The sequence below is a fragment of the Lepidochelys olivacea genome (assembly GCF_965140295.1).
Source record: "Lepidochelys olivacea isolate rLepOli2 genome assembly, chromosome: 5".
NCBI classification, from domain to species: domain Eukaryota; kingdom Metazoa; phylum Chordata; order Testudines; family Cheloniidae; genus Lepidochelys; species Lepidochelys olivacea.
Genome location: NC_140415.1, coordinates 46,629,674 through 46,657,500, shown reverse-complemented (window position 1 = coordinate 46,657,500; position 27,827 = coordinate 46,629,674). Strand labels below are relative to the sequence as shown.

At 42.1% G+C, this 27,827-nt stretch overlaps 1 protein-coding gene across 1 annotated transcript in view; it reads right to left on the bottom strand.

Annotated features, from left to right (window-relative positions):
- TBCA (tubulin folding cofactor A) overlaps nt 1-21,835 on the bottom strand; it is a 71,844-nt gene extending 50,009 nt beyond the window's left edge. Inside the window, exon 1 of the mRNA XM_084627785.1 lies at nt 21,628-21,835. Coding sequence (XP_084483911.1) covers nt 21,628-21,680 — 53 coding nt within the window. The 5' untranslated portion in view covers nt 21,681-21,835. The remainder of the gene's footprint in view (nt 1-21,627) is intronic.
- Between the last annotated feature and the right edge of the window lie 5,992 nt (nt 21,836-27,827).

The following is a 27,827-nucleotide window of genomic DNA, read 5'->3' as shown; positions in this document are numbered from 1 at the left end:
GCAGCCCAATTAGCACACAGCTGCCACACGGCCCCCACACATACAGCAAGGTCCGGGGTCGGAGTCAGGGTTGGCAGTGGGGTCAAGTCGGCCCTGCACAACAGGGTCTGGCTTCAGGGTGGGGGCTGCCACCGCCTGGCCCCAACACAACAGGGTCTGGGGTCGGGGCTCCAGCACGGCCCTGCACAGCGGGGGTCGGAGTTGGTGGCAGGGTTCGGGCTGGGGCTACCACCCAGCCCCACAAAACAGGGGTCGGTCAGGGTTGGCAGCAGGGGTCAGGTCAAGACTCTACTCCTGGCCCCACTCTGTGGAGGGGGTCTCTGGGCTAGGGGCACCAGGCATAGTGGTGGTATGAGGGGTTCCTGTGGTTTTCAACCTGCAGCCCACAATGATTAATAGGTTGAGAACCACTGCTTTAGAAAAGGATACTTGCCAGACAAAAGAGCTACATTATCTCTCCAAGCAGTACAGTCAAACTTAAGAATGCAGAATATTCATGACAAGTTCAAGAAGCAGAAACATCTGAAGGGGAATCCAAACTGGCAAGAGAAGTTACAACAAAAAGAATAAAGAAAGGGTACAGTGCTAATGTTTTGGTAATAGTTTGGACACACCTGATTTTCAAAAAGGCAAAGAAAACAGGAGGGAAACAAAATGATTATCCATGAATGTGGATCTGCAGAAGTCATTAGCTGCTTCAAGAGAGGTCACAAAGTCTGTTTTAGGCTTTGAAGAAAGTCTGAAAGATCAAAAAGCTGTCTTAAACTTCTTTTAATTTAACGTTACTTAGCCACTTTCCACACAAGCAGTAGATGGGGATGAACCAATTTCAAGCAATTCCAGCATTAACAAAGAGACCATTCAGAAATCCTCCCAAACCACTTAAGTAATGAGGAATAGTAAGTTGCTATTCATCACACAGGATCCAAATATAGCGAACAAGTCCCAAAACTCACTCACCTCCTCAGGCATATATGAAATGCCTGTCTAACATTAAGGCTGCCTACATTTTCTTTTTGCTATTCTTAACGGAAGCTGTAAAATACTATTTCAGGAAGACTGTTGAGGATACTCTCCTGATCAAGCCAAAATCTCACCAGCCCAATGAGCAAAATACTGTGGAAGTACCTCCTTAAAAAGTCCAGAAGAAGTCTTTCACTGAAGATTCTTTTCTGATCTTATGCTATTCTGGTAGAGTGTCTGTAAGCTATGAAAAGAGAACAGAATTCAGTGGCAGTGGGCAGCAGATTTAATAGGGGCCAATAATCTGATTGTTGGTTTTGAAAGTGGAGTAAAAAGGAAGGGAGTAGCTTAATAGCTGGAGGATCCTTCCTTTGAATAATTACATGATCTTGTGAAATAGTGCACGAGTCCAAGAACAAGAGTCTTATGTACAAATGTGTTTTGACCACCGCAATCTGACATTCCTGAACCATCTTCAGGTTGCTGGAGTGACTTGGGGGGGAGGGGAGGGGAGAGAAGAGAACAAAACCCCCACAACCCTTTTCTATGCTGTTTTTGGCCAATAGGCCTACAACAGAACCTAAGCAGTGAAGCTTCTAGGGGGGAAAAAATATCAAGAAGTTTTTATTCTTTATATTCAATTCATGGGTTTTGAAGTCTCAATGTCCAAATGCTATCTGGCCTGCAGTTTTTAATTTGGTTCACGCATACTGTGGTACAGAAAGGGCTGCAAGTTTAGCGTTCCCTTTTAAGGGCAAGTCTGCTGTTAATGCCACCATTATTTTGGTTTCAGAGTAACAGCCGTGTTAGTCTGTATTCGCAAAAAGAAAAGGAGTACTTGCGGCACCTTAGAGACTAACCAATTTATTTGAGCACGAGCTTTCGTGAGCTACAGCTCACTTCATCGGATGCATACCGTGGAAACTGCAGCAGACTTTATATATACACAGAGAATATGAAACAATACCTCCTCCCACCCCACTGTCCTGCTGGTAATAGCTTATCTAAAGTGATCATCAGGTTGGGCCATTTCCAGCACAAATCCAGGTTTTCTCACCCTCCACCCCCCCACACAAATTCACTCTCCTGCTGGTGATAGCCCATCCAAAGTGACAACTCTTTACACAATGTGCATGATAATCAAGTTGGGCCATTTCCTGCAAATTTTGGTGAGACATCTGAAATTACAATATTCTCTAAAGATGGCAAATCAAAGTAAGCTTTAGTGCGATGATTAGCTAAAGGTAAATCGTGCCGATCAGTGAACAAGTATAATTAGATAGTTATTTCCACACTGAAAATTATTACTGGTAAGATCTCAAAGGACCATTGCAAAATGGTTATTTGGGAAAAATGTCAGAAGAACTCCATTTCTTCCTCCAAGGGATCTAATCCTAGAGGAGAAATTTTCCAAATTAATTCTAGGAAGAAGTTTGAGTCCTCAAACATTTGCTGAGAGAAATCTGCCTTTCAAAATCCTCTGTTCCTATTGAAGGTTGAGCCAAGTTCAGCAACTACAAAAAACTGAATGGCTTTCGCACAGGAAGAAATTCCTCTGGATCTGAGCAGAATGATCTAGGAAAGTCCTGCTTCATTAGAGATAACAGCAAGCCTGTTCCACTGTATAGTTTCAACTGAGAGTAGCAAAACTTGTATAGGAAACCAATGGTGTCTGTTACACTTATTTGTATTTCTGTAGTGCCTAGGTGCTCTAGTTGTGGACCAGAACCCCACTGCGCTAGGTGCTGTAAAAAACACAGAACAAAGATGGCTCCTGCGCCAATGAGCTTACAATCTAAGTAATTTCAATAGTATTTATTGGGAGCTATGGGTGCTCAGCATCTTTGAAAAGCAGGTCATGCTTATTTAGGTGCCTAACTTCAGGCAAAATTTGAAAATTTTGGCTTTCCTTCTTTAGTATTTGCTTAATAAGCCAAATCTTCTGGCTCCTTAATGTGTTATTCTTTTCTCAATTCCACTCAAGTGTAACAACTTTTCCAGGTACTGAGGTTATCAAAACCAAACAGAATTCTAGAAACAATTTCACTGATGTACAGAAAAAGGCTGTCCCCTCTCTGGGTCATGACACAATGCTGCCCAAAAATTTCATTCCTTATCTATATTGCCATATTCCACAAACATTTTATTAGCTACAAATCTCCAGGATCTCTTTCAGTATTCCTGCTTTCCAAGCATCTCTCCGGCACTGAATACTTTGTGTTGCAAATTATTTTTGCCACTTGCATATTTCCATCTCACCCATGTTTATGTGCCCAAAACTTCCAGACTTTGAGATGTCTTTGTATTATTTCTTTGGTCTCACAAGCATTTACAAAATCTCCAAATTTAAAAACTGAATAGGTTGTTCAAGATTTTAAATGAGAATGTACAACACCAGTCTCTGCAGCACCCAGTGTACAATGCCTCCCAACCCAATGCTTATCGTTTAAGGGATTTTTCAACCAGATTTTCAAATAAGATTGAGATGCTATTTAAATTCTTTATCAAATTCAGGTATTTTATGTCTATTGAATTCCATTTGTCCAGTAATTCTGAAATTCTATCGACAAAAATTATCAGACTTGTCTGGCATGATTTGTTCTTTATAATCCTCTAGTATGTGTTGTTCATAGTTCTGTCATTCTCTATATGTTTACAAAGTTAATATTAGTTCTTGGTATCGGCATAAGACAATATGCAGTAATTGCCAGGTTTACTTCCCCCACCCCACCACCACACTATTTTGAGGGGTGGGGATGGAATCAATAGCACATTTACCATTCCCAATTTCCCACAGTTCTCAAAAATAATGGTCAGTGATTCATTAATTAATTGTGTATCATTCACATTTATTTGCATTTAATCAATTTTTCCAAGTTCCATCCCTATTTTAGTTACTACAAAAGTAGAAATATCTATATAGTAACCATTATTAAAAACAGGAAAAAAAAGTATAGGTTAAAGTCAGAATTATTTCTCTTGTACATATATTTCACAGAATCATAGAACTGGAAGGAACCTTGAGAGGTCATTTAGTCCAGTCCCCTGCACTCAAGACAAGACTAAGTATTACCTAGACCATCCCTGACAGGTGTTTAACCAGGAGACCCAATTTTTCAATCTTCCCTCATAGGTCATGTTTTCTAGACCTGTAATAAATTTTGTCGCTCTTCTCTGGACTTTCTCCAATTTGTCCACATCTTTCCTGAAATGGGTCCAGAACTGGACACAAAACTCCAGTTGAGGCCTACTCAACTCAGAGTAGAGCAGAAGAATTACTTTTCGTGTCTTGCTTACAATACTCCTGCTAATATATCCCTGAATTACGTTTGCTTTTTTTTGCAACAGTGTTGACTCATATTTAGCTTGTGATCCACTATGACCCCCAGATCCCTTTCCGCAGTACTCCCTCCTAAGCGGTCACTTCCCATTTTGTATGTGCAACTGGTTGTTCCTTCCTAACTGGAGTACTTTGCATTTGTTCTTATTGAATTTCATCCTATTTACTTCAGACCACTTCTCCAGTTTGTCCAGATGATTTTGAATTTTAATCCTATCCTCCAAAGCACTTGCAACCCTTCCCAGCTTGGTATCATCCGCAAACTTTGTAAGTGTACTCTCTATGCCATTATCTAAATCATTGCTGAAGAAATTAAACAGAACTGGACCCAGAACCGAACCCTGTGGGACCTCACTCGTTATGCCCTTCCAGCATGACTGTGAACCACTGATAACTGGTTGGAAAATCGTTCCCAGAGAGTAGTTATGCACCCACCTTTTAGTTGGGTTGTATCCATCTAGGCTGTATTTCCTTAGTTTGTTTATGAGAAGGTCATGTGAGACAATATCAAAAGCTTTACTAAAGTCAAGATATACCCCATCTACTGCTTCCCCCCCATCCACAAGGCTTGTCACCCTGTCAAAGAAAGCTATCAGGTTGGTTTGATAGGATTTCTTCTTGACAAATCCACGCTGACTGTTATCACCCTATTATCTTCTAGGTGTTTGCAAACTGATTGCTTAATTATTTGTTAATAATAATTATAGCAACAATAATTTGCTGATAATTAATCATTATCTTTCCAGGTACAGAAGTTAACCTGACTGGTCTGTAATTCCTCGAGTTGTCCTTATTTTCCCTTTTTATAGATGGGCACTATATTTGCCTCTTTTCCAGTCTTCTGGAATGCCTCTCGCCTTTCATGACTTTTCAAAGATAATTGCTAATGGCTCAGATATCTCCTCAGTCAGCTCCTTGAGTAATCTAGGATGCATTTCATCCGACCCTGGTGATTTTAAGATATCTAACTTGTCTAAGTAATTCTTTCCCTATTTTAGACTCTGATTCTACCTCATTTTCACTGACATTCACTATGTTGGACGTTCAATCGCCACCAACCTTCTCGGTGAAAACCAAAACAAAGAAGTCATTAAGCACCTCTGCCATTTCCACATTTTCTGTTATTGTCTTTCCCCTTATTACCTGGCCTACTCTGTCCTTTGTCTTCCTCTTACTTCTAATGTATTTGTAGAATGTTTTCTTGTTTCCTTTTATGTCCCTAGCTAGTTTGATCTTGTTTTGTTCCTTGGCTTTTCTAATTTTGTCCCTACATATTTGTGTTATTTGTTTATATTATCCTTTGTAATTTAACCGAGTTTCCACTTTTCGCAGGACTCTGAGTTTTAGATCACTGAAGGTCTCCTGGTTAAGCCAGGGTGGTCTCTTGCCACACTTCCTATCTTTGCTACGCAGTGGGATAGTTTGTTCTTGTGCCCTTAATAATGTCTCTCTGAAAAACTGCCAACTGTCTTCATTTGTTTTTCCGCAGACTTGCTTCCCACGGAATTTTACCTACCAACTCCCTGAGTTTGCTAAAGTCTGCCTTCTTGAAATCCATTGTCTTTATTGTGCTGTTCTCCCTCCTCCCATCCCTTAGAATCATGAACTCTACCATTTCATGATCACTTTCACTCAAGTTGCCTTCCACTTTCAAATTCTCAACCAGTTCCTATTTGTCAAAATCAAATCTAGAACAGCCTCCTCCCCAGTAGCTTTCTCCACCTTCTGAAATAAAAAATTGTCTCCAATACATTCCAAGAACTTGTTGGATAATCTGTGCCCTGCTGTGTTATTTTCCCAACAGATGTCTGAGTAATTGAAGTCCCCTGTCACCACCAAGTCCTGTGCTTTGGATGATTTTGTTAGTTATCTAAAAAAAAGCCTCATCTACCTCTTCTTCCTGGTTTGGTGGTCTATAGTAGATCCCTACCATGACATCACCCTTGTTTTTTTTACCTCTTTTCTCCTTACTCAGAGACTTTCAACAAGTCTTGTCTCTTATTTCTATCTCAACCTCAGTCCAAGTGTATACATTTTTAATATGTAAGGCAACACCTCCTCCCTTTTTTCCCTGCCTATCCTTCCTGAGCAAGCTGTATCCTTCTATACCAATATTCCAGTCATGCATATTATCCCATCAAGTCTCCGTGATACCAACTATGTCATAGTTGTGTTTATTTACAAGCATTCCGAGTTCTTCCTGCTTATTCCCCATACTTCTCCTGTTAGTATACAGACATCTAAGATACTGATCTGATTCCCCCACCCAGTTCTGTCTTGTCTCTCCTCTATCCCTGCTATAACAGCCCATGCTCCCCCCAGGTTCCGACCCTTCTCCCAGTCTCCATGTTTCTGGCTTACCTTTTGACTTTGAGAGCTGGAAAATGTAAGTGCCCTTCCTTAACTTGAATTATTGATTTAAAAAACAACAGCGAAACATATCTGTGCTCAGTGAAATGCACCTGAGTCCACTACTGGACATATATTAACTTCTTCTCAGAGTGTGCGTAGATGCTGATGAAATTAAGAACAGAAAGGAGATCAATGAACTCATGTCGGAATTATGGAGATAGAGTTGTGTTTTCTGCACATATGCTGAATATGCCAGAGTTCACTGTTTAGGTAGTATTTTAAAACACAAACACCATAATGTAGAAAGCATAATACTGTCTTCTCTAAAGCTGATCTCTTTGGAACAGTGATTAGACACTCTAAGGACAGAAGCAACAAAGTGACTTTGCGTAGCAAAGATACAGGTTACATGGAGAACGAGAAGCCCATGACCTGTCACCAAACCAAACTTCATACGCTTTGAGAACATCTTAACGCCATCAGAGATTGAACATAGACCATGCACATTATTACGGTGTCTGAAGAGGCCAGATTTTCAACAGAAGTCTTTCAAAGAACAAGAGAGACTGATTGTTACACTCCATTTTAAACTGTAAGAATTTTATTACAAGATCATTTTTAGTGTTATTAGTTCTTTGATATATTATACAATATATGGATTTAATACTAAAATTGGTGGAAATTCCATTTTTAATTCCATTTAGGTATTATTAATTTCAGTCACAAAAATGGGTTGCAGTAAGACTAACAAAAGTTTAAAGAAACATCTCACCTCCACCCTAAGAGGAACATTAAAGAACATATGGGCTATCACTACATTTCTTTATAAATATAAAAAAATATAAATCAGTGACAGTCTAACCTCAACTAATTTACAGTTGAACACTTACATCCTGTATATCTAAGTCACTTGCAAACATTGTGCAGATAGTGTGCTTAAAATTATCTATGATCATTTTCAAATCTTTATTCTGCTCCCTTATAGGTGATACTCCTGGGGGAATTCTGCACCACTGCATATGCGCAGAATTTATGTCCCCTGCAGACTTTCACAGATTCATAGATACATAGATATTTAGGTCAGAAGGGACCATTATGATCATCTAGTCTGACCTCCTGCACAACGCAGGCCACAGAATTTCACCCACCACTCCTACAAAAAAACCTCACACCTATATCTGTGCTATTGAAGTCCTCAAATCGTAGTTTAAAGACTTCAAGGAGCAGAGAATCCTCCAGCAAGTGACCCATGCCCCATGCTACAGAGGAAGGCGAAAAACCTTCCAATCTGCCCTGGAGGAAAATTCCTTCCCGACCCCAAATATGGCGATCAGCTAAACCCTGAGCATATGGGCAAGATTCATCAGCCAGATACTACAGAAAATTCTTTCCTGGGTAACTCAGATCCCACCCCATCTAATATCCCATCACAGGCCATTGGGCTTATTTACCATGAATATTTAATTACCAAAACCATGTTATCCCATCATACCATCTCCTCCATAAACTTATCGAGTTTAATCTTAAAGCCAGATAGATCTTTTGCCCCCACTGCTTCCCTTGGAAGGCTATTCCAAAACTTCCAAGACTTCTTTGCTTCCCTGCAGAAAAATCACTTTCTGATGGGGAAGCAAATGGAAGCTACAACAGCAGTTACACGAACCTCCCCATGTTTTGGGTGCTCAGGGCAGCTGGAAGAAAGGTAAATCACTGTGAGGCAAAGAGATAAATCACTGGGGCAGACCCGGCTGGTGGCTCCTATCTTGGGCCGGGCTCAGCTGCTAGTCTCGGCTGGACTGGGGAGGACAGGACTTCATCTTCCCCTGCACAGCATCTGGGGCTAGGTCAGACCCACCCCCCAGATTTCTCCCCCAACTGCAGGAAGCTATGCACACTCTCCTTCCTGCACCCATTACTCCTCAGCGACAAGTGGAAGGATCCATGTAGAGGGAGCTGCTCCCCCATCCACTCAACCCCTGTGCATCCAGACGCCCTCATACTCAGACCCTCCCGCTGAGCCTCACCTCCCCGCATTTGGAACCCTCCCAAAGAGCCCCACTCCCCCTGCACCACCCCGACAAGCCAGCCGCACCTAGATCCTCACCTCATCAAGCCCCATCCAGCTGCACCTGAATCCCCACCCAACTGAGCCCCACTCCCACAACATCTGGACTTCCCTCTGAGCCCCCAAACCCAACCCCCCGCTTCCCACTGAGCCCCAACCACCATCACCTAGACCCCCCTGCAGAGTCCCATTACCGTTGCACCCAGAATCCCTCTACAAGTCCTTGTGCATCCAGATCCCCCCACACCAAGATCCCCCACTGAGCCGCCTGTACCTAGACTGCCCCACACAGAACCCTCTAAACCCACACCTGGATCTCCCCCACATTTGGATCCTGCCTGCCCACACCTGGTGCACCTGGCATGGAGGGGCAGGGCTCTGGGATATTTCTGGGGCAGGCCTGGTCCTTGCGCTGTGTCTAGGTTGGATGCAGCCTCACCACTGAGTCCATGTCTCGGGGAGAGGGAGGGAAGCTACGCAGTGTACTCCCCAATGCCATGCTAGAGCCTCCACATTTGTCAAATAAAATTTGCTGAATTTTGCAGAATTTTAAAATATTGTGCAAAAATTTAATTTTTTGGTGCAGAATGCCCTCAGGAGTAAGGCGAGAAAGAGTCCCTTGGTTCTGTCTACACTTCAGTGTAGTCTTTTAAAAATATCATTTCTGAAAAACAAAGTAATAGTGTTCTGGGTATGGGCAAGTTGTATGCAAGTCATTTTTAATTGCAGAGCAATTAAAAATAAAAAACATGTGGACCCTTGTTTTGCAGGGCAGTTTTCGAACATTAATATGTGTCAGTTGCCACACTGTGAGAAAACAAGACAGTTTTATTGGGCATTAAAACTGAGACTACACTGGCAAGTAAAGATCTCCATTTATTCAAGGACAACAGCTGTGCAAGCTTCCCCAATTCACAAGTACCTTAATTCTGACCTAGAGAGACCACCTTTAAGAGTATGTCTACACTGCAATTAGATACCCACAGCTGACCCACGCCAGCTGATTTGGGTTTGTGGGACTTTGGCTAATAGTCTGTTTAATTGCAGTGTAGCCCTTGCAGGGTCCCAGAGCCCACGCTCCAGCCTGAGCCCGAAAGTCTACACTACAATTAAACAGCCCCTTAGCCTGAGCCCCGTGAGTTGGAGTCAAGTGGCGTAGGCCAGCTGCAGGTATTTAACTGCAATGTAGCTACCTCAACTCTGCAGTGAGGACACTCAGGTGACTGGCACCCAGGTCTCAGCACGGTCTCTCATTCTACATTCCAGCAGGTCTTACAGTCTAGTAAAGTATCTGGAAAAAATGTCAGCTGCCATTGAGAGTCACCAAGTAAACAACTAAGATACAACTAATCACTGGAGTTTCATCTTTATTATTTGCCTTTTTTAAAAAAACTTATTAATTGAAAATTCTGTTCTGTGTTAGTTGATGAACACTAAGTATGAAAATATTCCAGCAACATGTAGCATGTTACTAAAGCTAGTTTATTCTCATATCACTCAAGTTTCCATCTTAAAAAATGTGAAGTTTTACTAGTTTCTCCCAAATTATTTCAAAGACAAGAATTTCTTTTTCCAAATAAAACCCTTTAAAAAGAATCTGACCCCTGCAGTATTACAGTACTTGAACTATCTTACATCTAGTTTTCCACTTACATTCATTATGCACATGCCTCTTTCCCATGTTCTTCAGTGAACTGCTTTGTATTTATATAGAATTCATGTTTTCCTATATAGTCATTCCATAAAAGAGTCAAGATGTAACGTTAAGCTAATTTACAGCAAGTACATATAGCTATTTTCTTCAACTGTATCTTCATTTATCCCCTTTGTTCTTCAACTACTGTTCCAATAATTTAGATTCCTTTTGACATCTATATTTAAAAAATAACCCAAACATTCCCCTCCAAAATATATAGCTCCTTGTTTGTACATATGAAAGAAGTTACATTCCAAAGTCCCTAATTACCAAATAAGACTTCCAATGCCCATCCCCTCCTTTTTATATTTTCCATTATGAAACAGTACAATTAGGTAAAAAAGTAGCAATACACCAAATTAAAAATTAGTCTTTCAAATTGTGAAAGGTTTCTTTTTTTATATTATATACACACACACACATTTGAAGTTCACCAACATTCAGTCAGCCCATTATGAGATACACGTTTACACAGCTCACATTTGAAAAAGACCTAGAACAGGGGTTGCCAACCTGTGGCTTCCGAACCGCATCTGGCTCTTCAGAGGTTAATATGCAGCTCCTTACCTAGACACTGATTTGGGACTGGAGCTATAGATGTTAACTTTCTGATTGCTGGGGGGTGCTCACTGCTCAACCCCCCTGCTCTGCCCCAAGCCCTGCATCCACTCCACCCCTTCCCCTGAGCCTGCCTTGCTCCTCCCCTCTTCCCACCATAGCCTCCTGCATCTGTGAAACAGTTGATTGCAGTGGGGAGGACAGAGTAGGTGCTGATTGGTGGGGGCTGCTGGCAGGTGGGAGACGCTGGGGAGCAGATGGGGGCTGCTGCTGTATTACTGTGGCTCTTTGGCAATGTACATTGGTAAATTCTGGCTCCTTCTCAGGCTCAGGTTGGCCACCCCTGACCTAGAACAAAACAGACTACAAATAATCTAATAAAAAAAGATAACAGAATTCTTAGAAATTACTGATCTCAAATCCCACAACAGAGACACACAAATCAATTTAGTTGGCTGGTGAAAAGAGCAAATATTTTAATATATCCACTCACATTACCATCTTGTAACATAGATATTACTAAAATTAACAATCAGATCTGAAAAAACAGACTTGTTTGAAGTGAAATTCCAGAAAATTAATCTGAACTTGATACACACGCCAGTGCACATTCCTATTTTATTTTTGATTTCCCAGAGGTTCATAATAAATAAAGGATATAAAACAGTAAAAAATGTAGTCTTCACAAGATATAGCGTAATTATAATCCTAAAATATTTATACAAGCTAACCTAAATACCAGCATAAAAGATGTTGTGGTATACAGAAGAATCTTTCTGCTCAGAAGAAAGTCAAATTCCCTGGAGTAAAGAAAACAATGGTTTAGGAACCTAAAGCAATTAACTGATTTGTAGGCCTGACAGATAATCAATTTGTAACTTGAATGAAGTACAGAAAAATTCAGATCCAGAATGACGTTTGTACTCAAAAACTGTCAGCATGATCATTCAAGTATTTTGAATTTTCTAATTTAAGAATTAAAGTATATTAAATATTCTAATCTAGCAGTGCATAAAAATAAAAAAAATCACTTAGTATTGAAATCATATCAATATCCAAGTAGAAATTTCACATCATTTCATTAGAGAGCCACCAGTTACATCCTGGTTAGATAGAGACTAAAAAATGTATAAAAAGATATTCAGGAGACAGTAACTCCTTATCTTCACCAGTACTAACAAGATCATCACTGGTTTTCCCAAGTTCATTTTCAGACAGACATTGGCTCAGCATAAAGTCCACAAATTTTTCCTTTTAAAGAAAAACCTTGGCTTGTGTAGAGCTCAGGATAGAACCAATAAAGGATTTTTCTGGACAGGTATCACAGTAGATTTTTTCCAGTTTATCTGCACTCCCACACACTGAAAAAAGCCCATCTTCATGATTTCCCCTAAGGCTTGCCATGTGTGCTTAAATCAGTCAGTTGTCTGACTATGGGCACATGAAGATTCCTTGACACCCACACTGTGCAGTGCCCTTAGCAAAAGATCCACCTCTCTTCATGCCAGGGATTTCTGAAGCCACATAAACATAAGAACAGCCACACTGGATCAGACCAATGGTCCATCTAGCCCAGTATCCTGTTTTCCTGACAGTGGCCAATGCCACGGTGCTTCAGAGGGAATGAACAGAACAAGTAATAATCAAGTGATCCATCTCCTGTCACCCATTCCCAACTTCTGGGAACGTCTACAACAAGTAGCATCTTTTGAGAGGAATCCCCAAAAAGGAATGGTGAAGGGAGGTTGGCTGGCCTCCTGGAGTGGAACTGGATCAGGCAGCCAAATTGAGCAGCCTCTTAGCATTCAATGATAATTCTACCCCATGATGCAAGGAAATGGACTAAAAGAAAGAAAGCAAAATGCAGACAAGATCTAGTTTATCTTTTGCCTAGAAGATGAGTAAAGCAATGGATATTGGAATTGGTCTGCATCTGAAATGTTTCTCTTTATCCTGCATCTTCTGATGTTGGAGATGGAGGGTATTCTGGAAAGAAGGATTCATAGATTCATAGATATTTAGGTCAGAAGGGACCATTATGATCATCTAGTCTGACCTCCTGCACAACGCAGGCCACAGAATTTCACCCACCACTCCTACAAAAAAAACCTCACACCTATATCTGTGCTATTGAAGTCCTCAAATCGTAGTTTAAAGACTTCAAGGAGCAGAGAATCCTCCAGCAAGTGACCCATGCCCCATGCTACAGAGGAAGGCGAAAAACCTCCAGGGCCTTCCAATCTGCCCTGGAGGAAAATTCCTTCCCGACCCCAAATATGGCGATCAGCTAAACCCTGAGCATATGGGCAAGATTCATCAGCCAGATACTACAGAAAATTCTTTCCTGGGTAACTCAGATCTTACCCCATCTAATAACCCATCACAGGCCACTGGGCCTATTTACCATGAATATTTAATTACCAAAACCATGTTATCCCATCATACCATCTCCTCCATAAACTTATTGAGTTTAATCTTAAAGCCAGATAGATCTTTTGCCCCCACCTCTTCCCTTGGAAGGCTATTCCAAAACTTCACTCCTCTGATGGTTAGAAACCTTCGTCTAATTTCTAATCTAAATTTCTTAGTGGCCAGTTTATATCCATTTGTTCTTGTGTCCATATTGGTACTGAGTTTAAATAATTCCTCTCCCTCTCCGGTATTTATACCTCTGATATATTTATAGAGAGCAATCATATCTCCCCTCAACCTTCTTTTAGTTAGGCTAAACAAGCCAAGCTCCCTGAGTCTCCTTTCATAAGACAAGTTTTCCATTCCTCGGATCATCCTAGTAGCCCTTCTCTGTACCTGTTCCAGTTTGAATTCATCCTTCTTAAACATGGGAGACCAGAACTGCACACAGTATTCCAGGTGAGGTCTCACCAGTGCCTTGTATAACGGTACTAAAACCTCCTTATCCCTACTGGAAATACCTCTCCTGATGCATCCCAAGACCACATTAGCTTTTTTCACAGCCATATCACATTGGCGGCTCATAGTCATCCTATGATCATCCAATACTCCAAGGTCCTTTTCCTTCTCCGTTATTTCTAATTGATGCGTCCCTAGCTTATAACTAAAATTCTTGTTGGAAGCTGAAAGGATGGAAGCTGCCAAATGAAGAATGTTGTCTCCAGAAATAGAACAATGATGGAAACACTCCTCTGGCCGTGCTGAGTGATCCCATCCAGCTTGCAGCAGATTTTTTTCAAGGATTTCCTCAGTTTTGATGGTGAACAGATGGACCATTGAAAGGATATGCAATTATTTAAAAAGACATTGAAACCAAGGTACAAGTTACCATCTCAAAAAACAAATGTTTTGATTGCCAGCACATTTTGAATACACATGAAACAGAATGTGGTTGCTTGAAAACTAAGTCACATAGCCTGGATTGTCCCCTACCAATGTAAGAATAGAATTTAGCATGTGGGGGGGGGGGGGAGGGAGATCACACAGATGATAAAATTACTGAAGCTGTTTTGGATATACTGGATCAACAGGAATTTCACCGAGTACACTGGGTATACAATGAACAGTGGAAGTAACTTGGAGAAAACAGCAACCTTAATTCATCCCCCTTATTACACATGCAATATAACACAGTTTTTATAGTTACATACTATTTTTCCTCACAGAACTGCCTCATTCAGTGCACAGAACGGATGGTGCTTGCTTAGTAAGCAACTACACAATCCTTTGCATTCTGCCTCATTCACCACTTTCCACCTTCAGCAACAAATGAAGTGAGGGTCCCACAAACAACAGCCTCCTCCCACAACACAATCCTGATTCATCCCAGAGCATCCCATCCTGTGCGCTGAACAAAGCAGAGGGCTTGTGGAAAAGACTGTATGTGATCATATAATCAAAAACTATAATAATGCATTGGCACAAGGGGGGCAAATTTGCACAGTCAACCTTAATACTGGCATTTAATAACTTATGAACGCTTAACTCTGCAACCTTAATAATGTTCTTTTAACAGTTTTCTTGTACTTAATTTCCTAAACTTTTTAAAAAAGCAAACTGAAAAAAAAAAAAAAAAAGACATCATATAGCATACTGACACCCAAAATGGATCAGCAGCAAGGCCGGAACCCTTGGATCCACTATAAAGATCTCTGCCACTTGAACTAACTGATAGCAGTAGTAGGTTGCCAGCCTCTGTGTGGACCAGCCCTAGAGAGGAAACACACACTTTGCCAGTGAATTTCACAGATATTTGCTGACAGCACAAGAACAGTGAGATCCAGATTTTAGAGGGCAGTCTTCTGCCTGCTCCCCGCCCCAAGCATGATCTTCTTCCCATCCCCTCCAACCTGTCCTTGTTCTAGTTCTGTCTCTTCCCCATCCCTGGCTCTTCATCCCAGTCCCAGTTTCCCCTGCCCCTTGCGGCTCCTCATCTGATATGCCTCTCTCCGCACCGTGGCCTCCGGTCACCATCCCTCCTACCCACTTCCCCCCCATCTCCACTGGCTCACCATCCCAATCTTCCTCGCTAGGCTCCTCATCCAATCCTGCTATCTCTTCCACCACCATCCCTGACTCTTTTTCCCAGCCTCACTGTACCCATCCCAACCCAGTTCCCATTCCCCTCACCCTTGCCCCACAGGCCTCCAATCCCAGTCTCTTCCCTAAATCCCAGGCTCCTTGTCCCAATTTACTCCCAACTCCCACAGGTCTGGCTCTTCTTCCCTCTGCATTCAAAGCAGGCAGCTTCCTCCTCCATGCTGCCAACAGTTTTCCAGTCCCTGTTCGAAAACATGGGAATGCTAGAGCTTTCCAAAGTAAAGGTCACCAGATTTCCCCCCCCCCCGACCCCCCACGGGGGAAACAATATATTTTTCACCAGTTTCGTTCTTGGAAATGGTTAAACCATTTTGGCTGAAGCTCTCAATAAAACAAAATATTAAAATTTAGGCCAGAGGCAAATACCTGGCATGGAAAGTGTCATCCCGAATACTTGAAGATTGGCAAAGTTATAGGTTTCTAAAAACATGGTCTTCTAAACGTGAAGTGTTCGGCAATTTTAATATTAGACACCTACCAGCCCCACATACAGAATCAAATGTAGAGCAGGAAAAGACCTTAAAAGATCATTTAGTCCTCTCACCCCACCACTGAGGCAGGTTTAAGTATACTTAGATCATCCCTGACATATAGTTTCTTATACCGCACACTCATCACTGTAGTGTCTTTCAATACTGTATTAAGCAATGTGAGTAACATTTGCCATGTGTTTGTTCTCCCATTCTCTGGAGAAGTGTGTGCAGTGAAGTGTTTTGTTTTTGATTTTTTTTTAATTTTTTTTTTTTAAAGTTTACATCTCCCCCCCACCTGTATGTTTATGTTAGAGCATTGTCAAAGAAATGCAACCTTTAAATAGTAGATTGTGTTTCAGAGCTAAATGAAGAGGAGTCCCTCTACTATGACAGCATTTCAAGTTTTACAATCTAAAGCATAGGCTAATAAAAAAAATAAAGACATTTACAAAGATTAGCTTTATCTTTTGGAATAACAATGCATGCTTTTGACAGTTAGTGTAGCCTTACAGATGTATATAAAAATATACACAGACGACACTGGGTAAGGAAAAACAGTAGGTCTGCTAAATATTCCTAAATTCGGCAAGGCGGGGGGGTGGGGGGGAGTGGGGAAATCAGAGACCCCATAGAGGCCATCAGATCTGATGAAGTGCAAGGCTTAGATATACTTACATCATAAGCACTTCAGGGCAAGGACCATCTCTGTTCTCTTTATACAGTGCCTAGCCCAATGAGGCTCGAGTTTCTTTCTAGGAGCTAGTGCACTAGCAATATTAACAGGTTTCAGAGTAACAGCCGTGTTAGTCTGTATTCGCAAAAAGAAAAGGAGTACTTGTGGTACCTTAGAGACTAACCAATTCATCTGAGCATAAGCTTTCGTGAGCTACAGCTCACTTCATCGGATGCATCCGACGAAGCGAGCTGTAGCTCACGAAAGCTTATGTTCAAATAAATTGGTTAGTCTCTAAGGTACCACAAGTACTCCTTTTCTTTTAGCAATATTAAGTGAGCTATGGGGAGCAGGTAGTCATGCATAGCTCTTCAATTTCAAATTACAGGGGAAACCAAGGACGCTGTGAAGCACTAAGGCACCCCAGTGGCCCCATATTTTAAAAGAGAGACATGAGAAAATTGCCTTTAGTTAGCTTGAAGTTAAAGATGACCTGCAAAAGGGGTACTTAAAAAAAAAACTTCTTTATGATGTAGAAAGGAGGGCTGAAATGTGTTTGTTTTTAAAAGATTATCCCCCTGCCTCTTTTTTTTTTTAACATTAGAAATTCAGTTACTACATAGCTTGATTTATGACTGGAAAAAATAGTGAAATGCTAACATCTCTGCAGTCCAGAGAGTACAATCCGAATAACATTTATGTAATTTAACTAGTATTTTGGAGAAAAACTTTTGTTAAAGATTCAACAAGCTACGGCTATTTAATTTTCTGAGACACATTTGAATGCCCCCCCTCAAAAAACAAATCCTTCAACAAGGCCAGAACTGATATTCTTGAGTTCAAAGGTAAAAAAGAGAAAAAAACCACAATCCTTAAGAAAACCCTACACAGTTTTTAGGCCTTCTTTATACTGTACATCATAAACCAGGAAAAAAGTAAGTGAATAAATAAAAGGCACACCCCCTGTCCAATGTTCCCTCTAATTTCTGACAGGCCATGTGTGCAAAAAATTTCTTCTGTGCAAACTGTTGTGCTTCTGTGCAAATTTTTGTGCACGCAGGGTTTCGTCGTGTGTGCGGGGTTTAGGATCTGTGTGCGTGTGCACATGCGCATAGCTTAGAGGGAACAGTGCCCCGTCCCTTCTGGCTGCTTTTGCTTTATACAAAAAACATTTTGTTTTTTTAATGTGCCTTGGTGTTCCCTGAAACTTAAAAAACCCTATACGTCGATAAAGTATAAAAATGAATCACAGAGAAAGCAGGCATATGTTCAAACTGACTCAGTTGGGGGAGGGGGAGAAGAGGAAGACTTGAGCCTCTAGTCTGTATACTAAGAGTAAAAGGCAAAAATATTAGTACCTCTGGTAATAAGTGAGTGAATTAGAGGATGACTGAAGGTTATATGTGAGGGGGGAACTGAGAGACTTTGACACCGGTATTAGAAGTATAAATGATTTAAGCTTGATGGGTGTAAGGTTTTTGTTCTACAGTCTGGACATGGATATTGAGGCTGATTTAAGAGATACTCATTTTATACATGTGAATTTACTCAGACAGTTCATATAGTCTTATTTCCCTTCCCTTCATATTTTATTTCTTACTTTAAAATGCTTTTGTTTTAACTAACATACCTTGACCACATGAAGCTTTAACATAATGTTTAACTTTTTTTTGTTAGTCAGTAATAGACTTTATCACTACTATCAAGAGAGAGCAGAATCTGCATTCCCTGAAATGCTCCATATATTACATCAAAGTCTTCTAGGGGAAAATACAGAATCCTGAATGTGGGGATCCTGAACTAGTTTAAACTAGTTAAGTAAATATTTTTTTAAGTAAAGCATTTTTAAATGATTTTCTGTTTGTATTTTAAAAGAAAATATTATTATTGTAACTTCCAGGTTAATATAATTGTGTATTTAAAACAAATAAAGGAAGAATTAACAGGACTGAATCAAGAAGCTGGCCAAGACAGTGATGATGCCTCAGGAAAAAAAAAAAAAAAAAAAACAGTTTAAATGTTAGTGCTACAGGCAAAAAGCACACAAACTTGGGAAGATTCCACAGTTTTGGAAAGGCGATTTCTAAAAGGGCTGCTTTACCAAAAAAATCAATACACGTTCCCCATAGGTTCATGATGTAAAATTCTATAATCAAGGCCTGTAGATTTGTAATTATGGTATGTCAGCTACATTTAAACAAGAGTGTTAAAAGATTGTTAAAGTTAAACTAACACAATTGCAATGTGAATTGTCTTAGTCTCATTCTAATCTACTGGTGTCACTTTCATTTAATCTGAAAGAAACTATGGGCAAATGTCAGTGCTATTTTCGCATGCCCTTAACATACTTTGTTCACAGTAGTTTTTAGAACCATTACCAATCTGAAATGGATATAAGATATTTAAGAAAGTTTTTTTAATCAACTAATTCACTCACTCTGCCACAGGTAGGTTGAGCATGGATTTATTGAGAATGAGGTGGCTTTAAAGTGATTAAGCAACCTTTTAGGTTAGCTAAACAGAAGCATTACTTGTTAGGAAGTAGCCACAAATCTAGTATGTCTAACCATTTATGATTACCAAATCCCAGTTTTTGTATGACCTACAAGTAAGAGAAGGTGGCTGACAACAGCTTGACCTGTTATCAAATGCATCCTAAGACGTGAAGGATTCGAAATTTCTCCCCAATCCCACTGCAAACTTCTTCCGTTAATAGATAACAAAATTAGATCAGGCTAGAAAGGAAAGTGGTTCCAGTGCCACACAAAATAGCATTATCCCATAAAACTAGAAACTCAAGTTGCTGCATGACCCGCAGTAGTGGGGATACCCATTATCAGAGGGCCTTTGCTACATAGCAAATAGCAGCAAATATATTGCTATACAGTAAATGACTCATCTCCGTTCCTAGTTTTGGGGAAGCAATGAACTACCTCAACCACTGAGGAGAATATAGAGCAGGCTAACTCAAAGGGTAGTTTATAAAAAAAAAAATAAAGACAAGAAAGTAAGTAGCCTGGGCACTGCAATGGGAACAGAAAAAGGCAGAGAATCTGCCCCAGAGTACCAGTTGTTGCCCTTATGTTTTTAAAAATATACTTAGCCATCAGGCTGAAAAGGTTGGACACCAATGCCATACACCACACTTTAAGACACTTAAAAACTCAATTTTTCACTTGTTAAGAGGTTTCTTTATCTCAGTGTTCTATTCTTAGAAGAAATTATGTCTGAGGCAGCAATACTATTAGCTTTCCCATACAAGTTGCAAGAAAAGACTGACAATTGGTATGTTAAAACAACATTTGTGGTCATCTAAATGTGTTATTGTAGCTTTCAGTGGTTTCATGGCCTACACAGGGTATTACCTTGAGTATGAAGTGGGGGGAAAGGAGTAGTAATAGTTGTGGCCACCTGAATGTATCTGGGCCCTGCCTCTAGTAGGGCCATTATTTTTAATGGAGTGGTGTGACTGAATTGGCACAAGGTACACAATATATTCAAACACACAAGCTATTTTTGCAAAAAGAAAAGCAGTACTTGTGGCACCTTAGAGACTAACAAATTTATTACAGCATAAGCTTTGTTAGTCTCTAAGATGCCACAAGTACTCCCTTTCTTTTTGCAGATACAGACTAACACAGCTGCTACTCTGAAAGCTATTTTTGCTGACTGTACCAACTAGCCTTCTGAGCCTGTATCTATCAAAAATTCCTGAACTATTCAAACACCACTGGCCCTGCAGATAACATCAAACAGGTCTGTATTTGAAAGCCATTTATTCTGCATTGGAAGAGCAGCAATCAGGCAGTTGAAGGAGAAAATATCAGTTCAATCACACTAAAACTTTTAAAGCTGAACTTAATTAAATATTAAACAATTCCAAGCCAAACAGGAGACCTGGTCTCAATTCTTAGTATAGAGATATAGACTATACTGGGAGGTACCAGTGTTACATTGAACTTTAGTTTTGGGTGTCCATACTGGAATCAGAACCATGCTAGTGACAAACATCTTTAAACACTTTTGTTGCTAATAAAATTCTGGCATGATTCCCCTGAATAGAAGGGACAAGATTGTGTGTGTCTGAGAAGTATGCTATAATCACATAGTAAGACTTATCTCTATGCTACCTAACGAAGTAGTTTTGTAGCAGGCCTCTAAACAACAAGAGCAACAAAAGACAAAAAACAAGAACACATGATTTACAACTCAAGGAAAATGAGGAATGCTGGTTTTTACTACGTTTTGATCCGGTTGTGCACAAGAAGGTAATGGCTTAGTGGCTATTAGCTGCAATGATAAAGCCCAATTGTTACAGAACTTCCTAGCTTAGTTCTACTCAGCCGCAGTGGGGGTTCTGGTAGGATAATGGCAGCCCATCAATAGAGTGAGAAACTGTTCAGTCTTGCATTACAGACGGACCAGAACTGTATTTGACCCATGTCTCCAAAACGCACCTTACAAATACGCTTTCGTAAAGTGAGAAGTAACTAGTTAGTCTACAGGGCTGGTCCCAAGACATCAGAGAGACACGGTGGGGGAGGTAATACCGGTTAGTGCCGGTGAGAGAGACGAGCTGTCCAGACACACACAGCCCCCCTGCAGCTGGCCCAACAGAAGACGTTACCGCATCCCTCTCGCGTCTCCACGCTGGTCTCTATGGCACTTCCCGACTGTGGCCGCCAGAGCCCTGAGCGAACCCGAAGGACGCGATCCCCCCGCGAGGCAGGATAACTCCCAGCCTACGGGAAGGCACCAGGAGACGCCCAGGGCCCTTCCCCACCCAACGCAGCCCATCGGCAGAGCCAGGCCTCGAGCCCCCGGGCCGCTGCCGCCCAGACCCTGCTTCTTTCGGGTTCCGCCCTTAAAGCGGCTACACAGCACCAGGCATAACGGCCGCCGAGCGGAGTCAGGGGGCCGCACCCGAGCACTCACCGCCTCACCACGCCCATCTTAATTTTGATCTGCCTGAGGCGCGGGTCCGCCATGGTCCGGTGTCAGGGGCGCGAGCCGCGGGGGCCAGACACCAACGGATCAGCCGCCAGCGGGAGAGAAAAAGACGGTAGCAAAACTTGGCACTTCACTAGCACGCACCGAGTGACGCGACCGGCTGTGCGCGTGCGCAGCCCAGCCACGCGCGGGGCTCTGCTCTTTCTGCGCAGACGCTTCCTTCCGCTATCCGGTCTGGACTACACCACTAGCTCACGCGAGAACAGGGGGAACGGCCGCATTCCAATGGAGCTGCCCTGCCGTGCGGCACGCGCCCTTCACTGCCGCTCTAACCCGCTTGTCTGCCCTTGGCCCCTCCTGCTCCTCCCCGGAGCTGCTCTGGCTGAGCCCGCCGTGTGGGCGGCGGGTCCCAGAGGTGCTCGTGCTGCGTTTTGGGAGCATGCGGCGGGGCGGGGAACAGAACAAAGCGTTGCTGCGCCTGGGTGTTTGTCCCCCGCGGCCCCTTTGCCAGCCGGCGCAAGGCAATGCCGCCCTTCCCGGCGGGAACTCGCTTGTCCTGGCTGAGAATCGCTCTGCCTGCGAACGCTCAGACTGATCGCAAGAAATCCAAACAGTGTTTGGGCTGCTGCGGCTCCTAGCCCGGTGGCACCAGACGCTAGCTGCTGGACAGCAGCAAAGATCCAGCCACGTTCAAGTTTTTAGAACCTTGCTCCAGCCTTTCCCAACACGGATAGGGGTGGGGTCCAAATCTCCTTCTCCTTAAAGTGCCGGGCGCTGTGAGCTTCACCAATTCTCCGAGAAAGAAACAAAAAGTTTAGCTGCGCTACCTTATGGCTGGACAAGTCTACACCGCGTGTGGCTGAGTATATGCAGCGTAGCTCCCAGTCTGCGTTTTAGGTGCTGTCCAAACTACTTCAGCTTAATAAATCGGGGTGCCTGCTGAGAGGCGATTAAAGAGAAGTAAGGTTAATACAGATAAATTATTGTAATGAGCTATCCATGCTAATTATTCTTTTATCAACGAAGAACTTCAATTTTTCCCTCTTAACATTTGACCTTTTTCCCGATTGGCAGCTTTTTTTTTCACCGCAGAAATCAGTGCTTGATTTGGAAGGGGAGGAAATAGTGATATGTTCTAACAGTAATAGTTCTTACAGGGTCAGGGACTCTGCATCCTCAGATTTATTATTATCATAGAATATCAGGGTTGGAAGGGACCTCAGGAGGTCATCTAGTCCAACCCCCTGCGCAAAGCAGGACCAATCCCCAACTAAATAAACTAAATTATTATTATTTTGCTTTTAATAATTAGATACAGATGCAAATTTGTGCAATCTACTGCACTGACATGCTTTAAGAATGTTTTTCAACTATGTTTATTCACTGTGTGTTGCCCCGAAGGTCTCTTTTTCTTTGAGTTGTTTCTTGTATTTTGGATCCCAAGACATTTTAGGACAGAAGGCTATACATTTGTTTCAGAAAACAAAACTGAATAAAAAAGAAGACTCATGGGCAATGTGTACATTCTAAAATGTTTATATTTAATAATGTCTGGCACTTGATAATCTGAAAATGAATATTGGTCATGATACCCCTTCTAATTGTTTTCTAAATTTTAAGATATAGTTAAAACACATTCAGGTGCAAATAAGAAATCTGTTTGCAAGGGGAAAAACTCAGGAAGTTCCAAATTATGGGCCTAGTTCCATAAATAATAATAATTAGCCTTTTTATAGAGACAAGGTGGGTGAGGTAATTTATTTTATTGTACCAACTTCTGATGGTGAGAGAGACAAGCTTTTGAGCTTACACAGAGCTCTTCTTCATGTCAGTACAGAAGTTGGTCCAACAAAAGAAATTATCTCACCCACCGTGTCCCTCTAATATCCTGAGCCCAACACTGCATATAGTTCTATCTTTATAGTTCTTTACATGTTCAAAACACTGTATTGGCAACAAAAATGAATTCTCAGGACATCCTTCTGAGATAGGTAGTTATTATCCCCTTTTTACAGCTGGAGAAAACTGAAGCGGAAAGGTTATGCTAATTACTACTGCCATAAACCTACACAGTAACAGAATTAGAACTCAGGACCACCTGACTCCCAACCCTCTGCTCATTCCTTCAGACTGCACTGCCTTCAAATGCTTAGTACCAGGCATGGGGTGAAATATTCGTCCCATTGAAGTCGGTTGGATGTTAGTTATTGATTTCAATGGGGTAAGGATTTCAGCCACACTGTTTTCAGTAAGACTACTCAGGATGTCAAGGTTCCTTCCCCACTCTGAACTCTAGGGTACAGATGTGGGGACCTCCATGAAAGACCCCCTAAGCTTTTTCTTACCAGCTTAGGTTAAAAACTTCCCCAAGGTACAAACTTTGCCTTGTCCTTGAACCCTATGCTGCCACCACCAAGCGTATTAAACAAAGAACAGGGAAAGAGCCCACTTGGAGACGTCTTCCGCCAAAATATCCTCCCAAGCTCTACACCCCCTTTCCTGGGGAAGGCTTGATAAAAATCCTCACCAATTTGTACAGGTGAACACAGACCCAAATCCTTGGATCTTAAGAACAATGAAAAAGCAATCAAGTTCTTAAAAGAAGAATTTTAATGAAAGAAAAGATAAAAGAATCACCTCTGTAAAATCAGGATGGTAAATACCTTACAGGGTAATCAGGTTCAAAACGTAGAGAATCCCTCTATGCAAAACCTTATGTTACAAAAAGACACAAAAACAGGAATATACATTCCATTCAGCACAGTGTATTTTACCAGCCATTAAACAAAAGGAAATCTAACGCATTTCTAGCTAGATTACTTACTAACTTTACAGAAGTTGTGAGTCTGCATTCCTGATCTGTTCCCGGCAAAAGCATCACACAGACAGACAGACCCTTTGTTTCCCCCCCTCCAGCTTTGAAAGTATCTTGCCTCCTCACTGGTCATTTTGGTCAGGTGCCAGCGAGGTTATCTTAGCTTCTGTATACAGAAAGGTGGTTACCCTTCCCTTTATATTTATGACACGGGGTAATCAGCACTACACCTTGCAATATTGGACAGAGCTGTCACGGTTCTTAATCCATTCTGTGTGTAGGTATTGCTGTACATATTTGTACTACACAGACTCCTGTTTTTTTCTTTTAAATTGTTATAGTTTCAATACAATCCCAAGAAAAATATTTATTTGTTGAAAATGTGGCCAGTTGTACTGAGATGCTTATGGTAAAGTCCAGCTCACCTTACCCACATAAAAACTCCTAGTGAAACCTGAACTTATTTGAGAACCTGAACTTTTAAAATTCTTGCTCAATTTTGAAAAACAAGACATTTGATTAACACACTGATATCTGGTATTCTTTTGTAAAGTGCTTTGAGATCCTCCTATGAAGACTGCCAGTTAGCAGGGGTACACTAGTAAACCATACACTTTACACCCCAGCCTGCCATGCCCTAACTCTACACCTGGGGGAATTCTGTGCCATGGCACATGTGCAAATGTTATGTCCCCCACAGATTTCTTTGCTTCCCTGCAGAAAAATGACTTTCTGACAGAGAAACAAAGGGAAGCCACAAGAGTGGTCATGTGACCCTCCCCAGCAGTATGTTTCAGGTGCTTAGGGCAGTCGGCAGAGAGGTAAATCACTATGGGGCAGGGGGTGGGACTGGGGAAGACCCGGCTGATGGATCCTACCCTGCGCCAGGCTCAGCTGCTAGTTCCTGTTGGGCTGGGGAGGACAGGACTTCCTTTTTCCCTGCACGGCATCCAGGGCCAGGTCAGACCTACCCCCAGATTTCTCCCCAGCTGTAGGAAGCTCTGCCAGCTCCCCTACCCTCCGCTTCCTGCACCCATCGCTCCTCAACTGAAGGGGGAGAGATCTCTATAAAGGGAGCTGCTCCCCCATCCACCGAACCCCCATGCATCCAGACTCCTTCAGACCCAGACCCTCCTACCGACCATCACCACCCCCGTACTTGGAAGCCCCCCAATGAGCCTCACTTCCCTTGCACTTGGACCACCCCAACGAACCACCCGCACCTGCATCCCCACTCCACCGAGCCCCAACCAGCTGCACCTGGATCCCCATCCCACTGAGCCGCACTCCCCTCAGTATCTGTACCCCCCACTGAGCCCTCCACATAGACCCACTTGCCAAGCTCTATCCCCCTCACCCAGACTCACCCTGCTGAGCCCCAACCACCTTCACCTAGACCCCCCTGCAGTCGCATTACTGTAGCACCCAGAACCCCGCAACAAGCCCCTGTGCACCCAGATTCCTCCACTAAGCTGCCTGCATCCAGATTGCCCCACACAGAATCCTCTCAACCCACACCTAGTTCCCCCCACACTAAGCCCCTCCACACTTGCTGAGCCTGCCTGCCCACACCTGGTGCACCTGGCACGGAGGGGCAGGGCTCCGGGATGTTTCTGGGGCAGGCCCTGTCCTTGCACTGTGTCAGGGTTGGGTGTCTCAGGGCAGAGGGGAGCTGCAGAGTGGTCTCCCACAGTGATCTGTGCAGCCAGTGGCCTGGGCTCCCCAATGCCATGCTGGAGCCTCCACATTTATTTGATAAATAAAATTTGCAGAATTTTGCAGAATTTTAAAATCTTGGGTGCCGAATTTTTCATTTTTGGTGCAGAATTTTTAATTTTTTGGTGCAGAATGCCTTCAGAAGTATAACACTTTGGCTGGACAAGCCCTAAGGCTATGGCTGCATTACCATTTTTAACTCAGTATTTTTTCTTCCTCTTTGTAATTAGTTGATGACAAGTACTCAAGAGGTTAAATGCTGAAGAACTCCTTAGAGACTTGAAAATAAAGCCACTGAATGGAAATTAAAAAAAAAAATTCCATATAGGCTTCTTTTCTTCAGTTTGCAATCCAAGCTTCAGTCGTTACTTATTCTGATCCTTAGACTGGTTTCTTAAAGGAGAAAACAATGCTTCCATTAAAAGCGGGTGAAAATTGAATAAGAAGGATATATTATAACATGTGAGAAACTGCCAGGTACAAGTCATTAGCCAGAAGCAATACACATGTTACTAACGGTGTCAAGCCAAATTCAGATCTAGTATAAGCAGGTGCACAGCTACTCAAGTCAATGAAATTGTGCCCATTTCCAGAAGAGAGAGAGAGATGGCTTGCAATGTGGCAGTCTTAGCAAATCTCAGATGAGACACATAGACAGAGGACCAAATTCCCACATGCAGCCTGGACTAAGCCAGTGCAACTCACATGGAAGTCCCAATTGACTAAATTCATCAGTAACATAAACTGGGGTGAAAATTACACATTGGTATAAAGTGGTCAGGATACAGATGTAAGAGGCAAAGTAGTGGAACTTGTACACATTTGGCATTTGTTAGCTATGCAAAATAAGGTTACAGGGAAAACAACATACAGAAAACATGAAATAAAGTTGGCATTTGACATCCCTCATTTAACCTAAACCCCCACACATGGGGATTTGTACCAAGTTATGCTGGGACTTGATTTGGTCTCTAAAAATACCAGTGTAGTTGGGTACTCATCTGTTTGTATTTAGAATTAGTTTTCTGCTAATATTTTCTGATATTGTTAAATTTGCCGTTTTTGCAAATATTCTTGACAATAGATTCATTTCCTATCATTTTTGTGAAGAGAACACGAAAAGGGAGTGAACACAGCCAAAGAGATTCAACTTTTTATTTGAGTATATATTCATGGATTTGTATTTATTTATGTATTGAAGTGTTTGACCAGCAGTGCTACTAATGATGAATTATTTACAGCCTTCCTTTGAAGCAAGGCTTAGAAATTCATATGGTGCACAGTTTGTTGATAGGATAGTTGCTGAAGATATGTGGCTAGATCCTTTGGTTCAGGAAGGCACTTAGGACAGAAGAATCCCGTGCAGCGCTACAGGCTAAGGACAGACTGGCTAAGCAGTTCTGCAGAAAAGGACCTGGGGATTACAGTGGACAAGAAGCTGGATATGAGTCAACAGTGTGCCCTTGTTGCCAAGAAAGCTAATGGCATATTGGGCTGCATTAGTAGGAGCATTGCCAGCAGATTGAGGGAAGTGATTATTCCCCTCTATTCCGCACTGGTGAGGCCACATCTGGAATATTGCGTCCTGTTTTGGTCCCCCAACTACAGAAGGGATGTGGACAAATTGAAAAGAGTCCAGCGGAGGGCAATGAAA